Source organism: Xyrauchen texanus, chromosome 36, assembly GCF_025860055.1.
Source record: "Xyrauchen texanus isolate HMW12.3.18 chromosome 36, RBS_HiC_50CHRs, whole genome shotgun sequence".
NCBI classification, from domain to species: domain Eukaryota; kingdom Metazoa; phylum Chordata; class Actinopteri; order Cypriniformes; family Catostomidae; genus Xyrauchen; species Xyrauchen texanus.
The window spans coordinates 28,962,898-28,975,140 of record NC_068311.1 but is presented as its reverse complement, the minus strand read 5'-3'; the positions used below and the strand labels follow the sequence as shown (position 1 = coordinate 28,975,140).

Genomic DNA, 12,243 nt, shown 5'->3' with positions numbered 1-12,243 from the left:
CCCGCCTCTTCAATGCATCGAGCACAGAATGCTGAGGCTATTGCTGACAAAGAGACCAAGAGAGAGCAGTGAGGAAGGGGGTGGGCCAGAAAAGAGTCCCTCAATCATAGCAGCAGGACTGACTCACTCATTTACACTGTCACACATTCAGAGAGCAGGACTGAGATAGTGTGTCTAGCTCTCAACGTGAACCCAACGTGCTGCATGTGATCTACAGGTGCAATTTCTGGACCATCTGTGGAACTGAGAATAAAGACAGGACTTACTGAAAGGATACTTCAAGACAATCCAGTAAACAACAAATTTTGGGAAATACTTTGATTAGAATGTCAGACAAAGAAGACTGCTTTTCATCAATGGGATGAATGGCTAGAGGATTCTACAGGGTTCTGTTTCCCTTTAGCTGCTTGTGGATGTGTCCATAAGGTATTCCTCAAGTCAAACCGGAGGGAAGGACTTATTGCCTTGAAATTCTGGAGTGAGTGAGTAGAACTTCTAACCTTGGGGCAAGAATCCTGTGGGAAGACTGGGAAAAGGGCTAGAGGAAGGGGGAGGGGAGAGGTGCTTGGGATCTTGCTCCATTCTCTGTGGAGAAATGCCTTCAACATAAGTGACCCCCCCACACACACACACAGAATCTAGCACGCTTTGTTAACAGAGATGCCACAGAGAAGTGTTTGATTGCCTGCATTTTTTAACTGTCAACAGAATAAATGCATTTTGGAGATATATGTAACATTTAAGCCAAGGGCGTTTTGTGGTTTAAATCTAACCTGTCTGTTGCACATGCTTTATTTGAACCTGTTGAATCTTAGATTGAGGGAAATCCTCTTATCCTGTTGCCTTTGCCTGACTGCCACACCATAGCGTGCCTTTGTTTCTCAGCTAGATGTACAACACTACATCTTTGATGGACAGCTCAGCCCAGAACTGGGGCGGCAGCCTCAACAACAGTGACAATAATACGCTTTGTCCAAAGAATGACAACTTCAAGTATTCACTCTACAGCATCATTTTCAGCATTGTCTTCATAGTGGGACTCATCACCAATGTTGCAGCCATGTACATTTTCACTTGTTCGTTGAAATTGCGGAATGAGACCACAACGTATATGATGAACCTGGTGGTATCAGACTTGCTGTTTGTGCTCACACTCCCATTAAGAGTTTTTTACTTCATTCAGCAAAACTGGCTGTTTGGTAGCGTCCTCTGCCAGCTCTCTGTCTCACTGTTTTACACCAACATGTACGGGAGCATACTGTTCCTCACGTGCATCAGCGTGGACCGCTTCCTCGCCATCGTATACCCCTTCCGTTCGAGGGGGCTTCGGACCAAACGGAATGCCAAGATCGTGTGTGCTGCTGTTTGGGTTTTGGTGCTCTCCGGAAGTCTTCCAACTGGCTTCATGCTTAACAGCACTAAAATTAAGAACAATACCACATCTTGCTTTGAGAACTTCTCTTCGAAACAGTGGAAGAGCCATCTCTCCAAGGTGGTGATCTTTATAGAGACTGTGGGGTTCCTGATCCCTCTGCTCCTGAACGTATTTTGCTCCGCTATGGTGCTCCAAACTTTGAGGAGGCCAAATTCCATTGGTCGGGGAGGGAAGCTGAACAAGACAAAGATCTTGCGGATGATCATCGTCCATCTCTCCATCTTCTGCTTTTGTTTCATCCCTTACAATGTCAACCTGGTCTTCTACTCAATGGTGCGGACAAAGACCTTAAAGGGGTGCGCAATGGAATCGGTGGTCCGGACGATCTATCCCATCGCACTGTGCATTGCTGTGTCCAACTGCTGTTTCGACCCCATTGTATACTACTTCACCTCAGAAACCATACAAAACTCCATCAAGAAGAAGTCACAGATTAACCGTTCATGTGATGCCAAGTTCTCTGTGGCCTTGCAGTCAGAGACAAGCTCTGCCCTTCAGTTCAGCTTGAAGTCTATTAAAAACAAGATGTTCCACAATGAGTCTAATGTATGAGAACTAGGAGATTGAAGTAGTATCAGACACATGGATACATGGCCCAAATATGGGATGCAAACCCATATCTTGGTTCAATTCTCAAAGTCATTGCATAAACTAGATCTAAGGAAATTTAATATCCAAAAAGCACTCTATGGTGAGTGAAATATGGCATTAGACATGTAGAATATGCCCTAAATGGGTTTGTTCATATTTTCCAGGTCAATAAATAAACTATGCCCTTTTAGATGGATTTAACTCCCTCTTAAAGACATACTTCAAGCCCAGTACTGGACGGCACACCTGTCCTCAAAGGAATTATTTCCAAACATTTGAATTTCTGAACTGTGGTGTAAGACGCATGCAAATAGATTAACTGGAACTTCGAAAAATTATACCAGAATTTCTAACAATATGTGAATGTACTTACATTTACAAAATGTCAAGTGAATGTGTAAATAGCATAAAATGTTATAACCACTATTTAATTAAACCCAGATATGAAATAGATATTGCAATACCCATTGACAACACATTGACTGCCTGAAGTGTCATACTATTAACAAGCTGCTAACGTTTGTTGGCAATTTATATCCTACTGTATATTAACTTTGCACTGACAGTGATACTGTTGTCATAATGCACTGTTTAGTTTTCTGTTACAAACTTCATTTGAAAACAACAATTTTAAATCACAGTCAGAGGTATTTATTTAGAATAGATAATTCTTCCTTTCTCTGTAATGACTGTTTAAATAGCATGTTTGCAAGAAACAATACAATCTTAAAACTGCAATCACAAGTTTATGTTTTTTCCTTCTATCTAAATATTATTCAGGATTTACTCTGAATACTCTTTACAATATATCTGTCATGGTAAATGTGAACGTTTAATGGCCACAATGTATAAGGTTATGTTCTTTCTCTGGGGCTGTTTGACATCTTCAGTGGCTGACATTCAAAGAACAGCCTCCCACCCTAAATGGTACATAACAACATTTCAACCACATTGGTCATTATCTACAAGTGTCAGTAACTATGAGCTGTGAATCAAATGCTTACCTGTATAGAACCAGCTCAGTAACACTATAATGTTCTCTAAAATTCAGTGTTTTCCATTTATGAAAATGTAATCTGCTGCAGGTAAAACCAAGTTGAGGTTTGGGGTAAATGAGGTTGAGAAATATCTTCAAAACTGCATGATTTGTGACATGACAGCACAGATCTCGATTTGGCAAGAACTGTCAACACATGCAGTCATGACCAAGAACCTCCCCTCTAAACGTGCCTGTTAAAGGTGTTGCTTTATCTGTGAACAAACACCAGACACAAATGGAAGATACTAAAGCTCTTCAGCTCTTAACACAATTGACTGACAAATCGAATTATCTATGACCACAATGTTCTGAAGCTAGTTTAGCACGTGAAAAAAAAACAAAGAAAAAAGGGAAGAGAAAAAGACAAAAAAAATGTGATGAGAAGTATTGACTTCACTTTTACCCACTTTACAACGCAACTACAGGCAAAGCAAAGCAGCCTAATATTGTGTATTTGCTTACATCCATGACTAAAAGTGCACTTAAGAAAATCGAGAATTCGTGGCAAATTGTCCATTGTTGCCAATGGTTTGCCACTACCGGCAAAGAGTTAAAAACTTCTGCCAAACATTTGCAGTGAATCAAATTTGCATGTGAAAATAATGACTGGCAAATTTGCGGAAAGATTGTGGCTAGTTTAGATATTTTTGTAAGGGTGTACTTCACATGTTTTAGGAAAAAATATATACTTTTGAGTAAGATGTCGTGCAATTATGAGGATATACTACCACATTAAATTGTGTCTTGATAACCCCTTTGTCTCAAAGCTAATGTTAGCATCTAGCTAACATGTAATTAATCTTTACTTCCTTTTTAGGTGAGAACCATCTGTGCACCTATATTCCTATTTTCAACATGCTATGATTTGGAATTAATTAATTCTAAATCTTGCATACTATTTAACAGTTAGCACATTTGACTGCATCTTAAGCCAACTAAAAGAGTACAGATTGTGCCTTATGGCTCATGGCACACACTCAATGGTGTGGAGGGAGTGATTCAGGAAAGTTTGGAAACTCGGAGGTGTTTAGATGTGCCAGATTTCTTTTCCTTTCATGTTGTCATAGGGCATTGCCTCCACTGGCACACATGGGTGAATACAAGTCTTAGTTTGGAGTTGGTTCACCCATCACTAATCCGTCAAGATCACATTCTCTATCCAGGACTTTATCAGAAAATTGCAAGTTTTTAAACTGTATTGGTTTATGATGCACTTTGTTATTCATGATACACAAGTATAACACTGATGCAAATGAAAAGATCCAGATATGTGAGATTACAAATAAGACAGAGTGCTAGTTTCCTAACATAAAACTGAGATCCTGTTTTATTTTCCCATCCTCAATGTCCTCTAGTGTCTGTAGGCATATGGGTAAAATGTGTTGATTTCACCCCGTAATTAAAACACACAAAAGTAAATTTTGCTTAAAGAAAATAAAGCCTATTTCAGGACTATTATCATGCAACAAACAAACAAATAGTGCTATAAAAATTAATGTATATAATGAAAAAAAGTGTTATTTATTCTATGGACACTTTTTAAATTTTTTACATTATATATATATATATATATATATATATATATATATATATATATATATATATATATATATAGTGTATATTGCAGGTTTGGTCCTCCATAACAGATACTTATAATTGTGTCTGTATATTAAGCTAGATTTTTTTACTTACATTGAATGGAATTCAGGAGAAGATGAGCTTAATTGTCATGAAAATAATGTCATAATGCCACAAATCATCTTAGTCCTAAAAATAGGCTTATTTTTCTTTAGGCAAAATATTACCTGAATATGCATGTTCTTGACAGGCTTCGTGAAATTAATTCAAATGTAGATCTGCATGGATGTCTGCTTATTTCACTTGATTTTGTTTCATTTTTTTCTTCTCAGCAGCTTGTCCTCCTCCTAGCATTGAGGAGAGAGCCGGTGTGGTTTTGATAAACCCAGGATTAAGTGTGCAAAATTCAAACAAGTCTTACACACCCATATTTTTCCCTGCAGCTCAGCTCAGCCCTGCACAAACACAGTACCGGAACCCAGCACGCCACCTCCAGCCCCACTTCAAAGCTTAAAAAACTTCACCACAGGCCTGTTTACTTTTTCTGCACCTTTGACTGCCTCATTTCCTGATCTTGAAGGAGGGGTGCATCAAAAGAACTGAAGATACTCTTAACTAGATTAAGACTAGAACTAATGTTTAGTCTAAGATCCTGTTCTGTCACGATTTTACAGTGGTTGATAGAAGTGTTTGTTTTCAATTTAAAAGAATAGTTGAGGAATAGCGGAGAACCTAAAAATACAAATTATTTACACACCCTCTGCTTTTGCATGTTGTGCACTCAGAAGCCAAGACAGCAGAAGAGTACAGAGATGCAAGAAAACAAAGAGACTAGCGTATATACATGTGAGTGACCTGCTGACCTTTAAACATGTGAGCGCCGCATTACAAGAGGCACTGTGAAGAAAAGAAACTGTTTGAAAAAATACCAGGCCATCATAACTGTTCCCAAGCGCTATTGTTTATATTTTCCTTTGTCCTTTAAATTGGAGATTAGCATATTTATTGACATATACTTATAGTGAAACAGAACAGCTGAACAAGCAAAGCAAGAACCGGCTGAAGTTATTGATACGCCCCAAGGCTGCCAGATTTGGTTTCACCATCACCCCAGACCCATTTCAGCAGCACATGTGACAGGATCTCTCCAAACGAACTAAGGTATGCTAACCAATGAAAGCATTGAAAAGCATGTTTACTCAGAGTGTTTTTGACTGTGTTGCAGCATTGTAGTGTTTTTAGTTCATCGGTTATCCAATGCGACCTTTGGTGCATTCAAGCCATGCATTTTATTGTTTGTGTGCTCCAGTTGTGGCCAGTGCTTTTTAAAAGTGGGGAAGCACAGACTATTGTTTTTCTATATCTCTATATCTCAAAGTGTGCAATGATGGTTGAAAAATTGAGGAACTGGACAGAATATATGTACAATAGATTGTGCAGTGTCAGTTATCATAGTGAACTGAGTAAGAATCTCACCCTCTTGAAGAGCTGGTTAAAAGACCTACAGAACAACTGTTGAACAGATCTGTGTCTGTGTGGTCATAAATATCTGAGGTAAAGTTATATATATATATATGTATCTCTGTGTGTGATCTGTGTGTGTGGGTGTGTGTGTTTGTATGCTTGCATATAGTGAAAATTGTAGGTAATGTCTCTGCGTAAAGGAATAGCTCATCCAACAACAAAAAAATTGCCATTATTCAGTTAGCCTTCGTGTTAATTCAAAACTTGTATGACTTTCGTTCTTCCATGGTATACAAATGGAGATGTTTTGCAGATTGTCCAAACTGCTTTTTTTTTATACACAGTGAATGTGGAGATTGGGGACTGAGGCTATCGAGCTCCAAAAATCACAAAAATCATCATAAACATACCATAAAATGGGTCTATATAACTCTCATGATCTCAAACCTGTCTTGATGCACCATGTTCGTATGTACCCCAGCGCAAATAAGATTTGGGAGTTTTGTCAGGGAACAAGATTTTCAGTGAATAACGACTTAAATTTGACACAAATCTATTGTATGACTTTAGAACAGTTGTAATATATCTCAGAAGTCGTATGGACCACATTTATAGTGCTTTTATGATGTTCTTTTTCTCATATTTGGTACCAATCGATTGGCCACGATCTTCATTGGCTGGTTTTCATCTTATAGGGTTAATTCACCCAAAAATGAAAATGATTCCATAATTTACTCACCCTCAAGCCAGCCAGTTGTAAATGACTTTCTTCTTTCAGCCAAACACAATCGGAGTTATATTAAAAAATATCCTGGCTCTTCCAAGCTTTATAATCGGAATTAATGGTAACTTTTGAAGTCCAAAAAAGCACATCCATCCATCCATCAAAAAAGTGGGTTAATAAAGACCTTTTGAAGTGAAGCAATCCATTTTTGTAAGAAAAATATCCATATTTATAACTTTATAAACTATAATCACTGGCTTCCGGTAATGACCGTCTGCACGTTCACAAGAGAGTCGAGTTCCGGCGTATGACGTAGGCATAGTGTAAGCTCCGGTGATTAGTGACGAATAGGATAGAGGAAGCCAGTGAACGTGCAGACGGTCGTTACCGGAAGCCAGTGATTATAGTTTATAAAGTTATAAATATGAATATTTTTCTTACAAAAACACATGGCTTCGCTTCAGAAGTTGGTTATGTAATGCAAATGTTCAAATGAGTCATGCGCTATAGTAAAACTGTTTATATGTCATAAGATAGCATTGTGAGAGGAACAGAGATAAAAGTGTTTATGAACTGCCATTTTACTCGTGATTTGAGTAAAAGGAAATAAAACTTGTTGTTTTAGCGCCTCTAGTGTTCATTACGCCAGGAGATTGCTGTGTTACATTCAACAGGCCACATAAAAATCATTTTGCAAAAATGTAGTTATTGTAACATTATTCTATGACCAGGTTGCAAATGCCACTGGGGAGAAATATGACAGTTGTCGGAGACATTATAAAGGTTTGTAAAGACTTAACAAACCAATCGAATTTAACAACATCCTCTCTCCCGTAACATCTCCTCTCTTGATTTCATTCTAGTTAGGAAGAAAGTTACTTTCTACTTTTTTTTCTCCCCAATTTGGAATGCCCAATTCCCAATACGCTCTCAGTCCTCGTGGTGGCGTAGTGACTCGCCTCAATCCGGGTGGAGCTGGACAAATCTCAGTTGCCTCCGAGTCTGAGACAATCACGCATCTTATCACGCATCTTATCACGTGGCTTATCATCTTATCACGTGGCTTATTGAAAAATGCACCTTTTCTTTTATGAAGTTAGATTCAGATTCTCTTACAGTTTGTAATTTCTACCCTAACACCAGTTAGCAAGCAAGCAAATAAATTATAAAATAAATAATAATAAAACTTTAAAATGTTTAGGTAGGACAATAATGCAATCTCAAATTGCATTTAAAACTAAACACACATAAATAAAGCATCTTCATCATGTCAGAGAGGCTTTAGAGAACTGTGTGTGTGTGTGGAGGGGGTGAGATGTTGTTGGTCCTGGTCGTGATGTTGAAACGGCATCAGGGGCCTCGCACGTAAACCAATCTAACTGCTCTGAGTTGTCTTATCTTATCACCCTAAAAGCTCTCCACCTGGGGCCGGGATTGAGAATAGCCAGAGCACACACAACACACAAAACACTCACACACGCACAAATACTCATTGCACCCAATACACAAATCTCAAGTCTGTACACCATTGTATCTTGTTTTGTCAGAGGGGTAAGAGAAAAGATCCTGATGAGTTCTAAAAAACAAAAAAAAACAAAAAAAAAAAAACACCAGCATGGCTGTTCACAAGTGTTTCAACTTCTAACAAGGCTTTTCGTTAGCATAACCAGCAAGACTTCCTTATTTAAACAGCATTACCAGAAAAAAAATACAGGTTGACTTAAACGAATGTTTCGGGATCAATACTTGTTACTGTTATTTTTTGGCTTAATGCTGATTGCCACATAAATTATTCAGACTACTCCCTCAAATATTAAAAAGTTTACAGAAAGGCATTTGCAATGGAAGTCAAAGGGACCAGTCTATAAACATTCAAATAAACTTGGTTTCAAAAGTATAGCCACAACACATAAACAATATCTGTGTTAACATGATTTTAGTGTTATGATATATCTTATTAACTTTATCTGTGAAAAGTTATATCCAATATTGCAACTTTGTTAAGTTTTTAAGACTAGTAAACCATGGAATCTGGTAAACGGTGTAACACCGTTAGGTACCTGATTTTATTACACTAAAACCAGGTTTACAGGCCTGATGTTTACTTCTTGTGGCTATACTTTTGAAACAGTGTGTATTTTAACATGTAGAGACTGGCTACATTCACTTCCATTGTAGGTGCCTCAATGTAACTGCGATTTTTGCTTTTTTTAACTAAAGGAGGATGAGTCTAAATTATGTTTTGTGTTTATAAACATATGCTACAAATGATTTCGACAGAGCTTAACTTGTATTGAAATATATGGTAACACTTTTCAGTAAGGTTGCATTTGCTAACATTAGTTAACAACATTAATTAACATAAGTAAACAATGAACAATACTTTTTCAGCACTTGTTAACCCTTGTGCGTCAATAAAAAAAAGTTACTCAGAGGTCCTTAGAGTACAAAATGTCAAAAAACTGCCACGATAATATTATATATTAATATTAATTTCCACTTTCAATTAGTAATTTTTTTTAACAAACATCAGTCCTGATCATAACAACCAAATATTCATTATTTTTCAGCATATTAACCCTTTAAATGCCAGTTTGTTTACAAACGGCCACTGTTGTTTTTTACACATCATTTATTCAGTTGGCCTGCAGTGCTCTATATTACAGCAAACAGAAAATAGGAAAAAAGCATGTATTTGCTCCATAGGCTAAACATGAGAAAAATGGCGCCATTTGGTGTAAAATAACCTAAACCCAACACATTGGCATGTCTGTATCTGTTTGGCTTAGAGATTAGCAGTAGCAAACTCAGTAATTTATAGGTGTAGACCTATAGGTGTGTAAGTCAACTAGCTATTTAGGGCTCTGTTCTTTTTGGCCTCAGAGTCCCCTCTTAGTTTTTTGCTTTGCTTACATTTAAACTTCCTTAAAACAAGATAAATTCACCTGATAAGGCAACCTAACTCTAACCCTAACAATATTTTCAGACTTGTTTTCAGAGATTATATCTTGAATATAAGTGTATTTCTGTCCAGTGCAAGTAGAAATACAAGTGAAAAAATCTGCCATAGCCACAAAACAAAAACTAATTTGAAGATATATTTTTGAAAACAAGCCTTATCTAATACACTTTTGCTTAGCAGGTGAATTTGCTTCATATAGCTCAGAACTGACAAATATGGCCCACAGGAAGCAAGGTAAATTAACATTATCAGTTTGATATGAGAAAATTACAGCTCTCCAAAACATTGACATTCTCACACTGTTTACAGAGTTTAAAGCCATGTAACAGATAAAGGATGGGCAAGGAGGAGGCGGGAACCGGCTGAACAGTAAACATAAAGTTTTAATGAGAAACCCAATTTAAAACAACCATAAACACAGATACACATACACGTGCGTCTCTCTCTCTCTCTCGAACTGGCGCCTCCAGCTCCCCTTTATCTCGCTCTCCCACTGATCAGCTGATTCAGCCGTGCATCATCGCGGCCCGGCCATGCCCTCCTCCTCGTCACAAGCCAGTACATTTTGTGGTTATTATGGTTTTACTATACAAATAACATAGTTTAACTATGGTTTTACTGTAGTAATATTGTAAACTGTAGTAACCATATTTTTTGGCAGAAATATATTTTCTTCCTATAGTAATATTGTAGTTACCATGACTGTTGTAGGCTAACCATGTTTTGTTTTTTGGTGGAAACCATGGTTTACTTTAGTAATATTGTAGTGTAGTAACTGTGAGAAGTAACCATGTTTTTTGGTGGAAGCCATGGTTTTAATACAGTATTCTGTATCCATATAGTATCCATAATTTTACAATAGATTTACCATGGTAATTCATATGGTTACTATGCTAAAAACATTGTCAATTTATTGCAAGGGCACGCAAAACGTATGACGAGGGAATGCAAAGTATTGAGAGGGAACGCAAAACTTATTGCGAGAGAATGCAAACTATTGCAAGGCCACTCAATACTTATTGCGAGGGAATGCAAACTATTGTGAGGCAATGCAAAACTTATTGCGAGGGCACGCAAAACTTATTGGGAGGGAATGCAAACTATTGCAAGGCCACTCAAAACTTATTGCGAGGGAATGCAAACTATTGTGAGGCAACGCAAAACTTATTGCGAGGGCACGCAAAACTTATTGCGAGTGAATGCAAACTATTTCAAGGGAATGCAAACTATTGAGAAGTCACGCAAAACATATTGCTAGGGAATGCAAAGTATATTGTGAGCGAATGCAAATTATTGCAAGGGAATGCAAGCTATTGCGAGGGCACGCAAAACTTTCTGTGATGGAATGCAAACTATTGCAAGGGCACACAAAACGTATTGCTAGGTAATGCATACTAGTGCGAGAGCACACAAAACATACAGCGAGTGAATGCAAACTATTGCAAGGGAATGCAAACTATTGAGAGGTCACGCAAAACGTATTGCTGGGGAACGCAAACTATATTGTGAGCGAATGCAGATTATTGCGAGGGAAGGCAAACTATTGCAAGGGCACGCATAACTTATTGTGAGGGAATGCAAACTATTGCAAGGCCTAGCAAAACGTATTGCTAATGCAGACTATTGTGAGGAAATGCAGACTATTGCGAGGGCACGCAAAACCTATTGTGAGGGAATGCAAACTATTGTGAGGCAACGCAAAACTTATTGCGATGGCATGCAAAACTTATTGCGAGTGAATGCAAACTATTTCAAGGGAATGCAAACTATTGAAAAGTCAAGCAAAACATATTGCTAGCGAATGCAAACTATATTGTGAGCGAATACAGACTATTGCGAGGAATGCAAACTATTGCAAGGGCACACAAAACGTATTGCTAGGTAACGCATACTATTGCGAGAGCACGCAAAACATACTGCGAGTGAATGCAAACTATTGCAAGGGAATGCAAACTATTGAGAGGTCCCGCAAAACGTATAGCTGGGGAATGCAAACTATATTGTGAGCGAATGCAGATTATTGTGAGGGAATGCAAACTATTGTGAGGTCACACAAAAAAATTCGCTATGTAACGCATACTATTGAGAGAGCACGTAAAAATTATTGTGAGGGAATGCAAACTATTGTGATGCAACGCTAAACTTTTTGCGAGGGCACGCAAAACTTATTGTGAGTGAATGCAAACTATTGCAAGGGAATGCAAACTATTGCGAGGTCACGCAAAACTTATTGCTAGGGAATGCAAACTATATTTTGAGAAAATACAGACTATTGCGAGGAAATGCAGACTATTGCGAGGGCATGCAAAACTTATTGTGAGGCAATGCAAACTATTGTGAGGGCACGCAAAACTTATTACGAGTGAATGCAAACTATTGTGAGAGAACGCAAACTATTGCAAGGGCATACAAAACTTATTGCGAGGGAATACAAACTATTGTGAGGGCAC

General features: G+C 37.9%; 1 protein-coding gene across 2 annotated transcripts; it reads left to right on the top strand.

The window, feature by feature from the left end:
* On the top strand, positions 1 to 2,756 carry LOC127630072 (lysophosphatidic acid receptor 6-like). 2 transcript variants are annotated; one of them, XM_052107481.1, is made up of 2 exons: positions 1 to 478; positions 816 to 2,756. In XM_052107481.1, exon 2 carries the CDS (start codon positions 890 to 892, stop codon positions 1,985 to 1,987), a length of 1,098 nt encoding a protein of 365 aa, XP_051963441.1. In that variant the 5' UTR covers positions 1 to 478; positions 816 to 889; the 3' UTR covers positions 1,988 to 2,756. The 2 variants fall into 2 exon arrangements, with proteins under 2 accessions (XP_051963441.1, XP_051963442.1); XM_052107482.1 differs by having other exon boundaries at positions 1 to 482.
* The last annotated feature ends 9,487 nt before the right edge of the window (positions 2,757 to 12,243 follow it).

Coding starts and splice junctions, on each gene's coding strand:
- LOC127630072 (XM_052107481.1), top strand. CDS start 890: ATGTACAACACTACATCTTTGATGGACAGCTCAGCCCAGAACTGGGGC.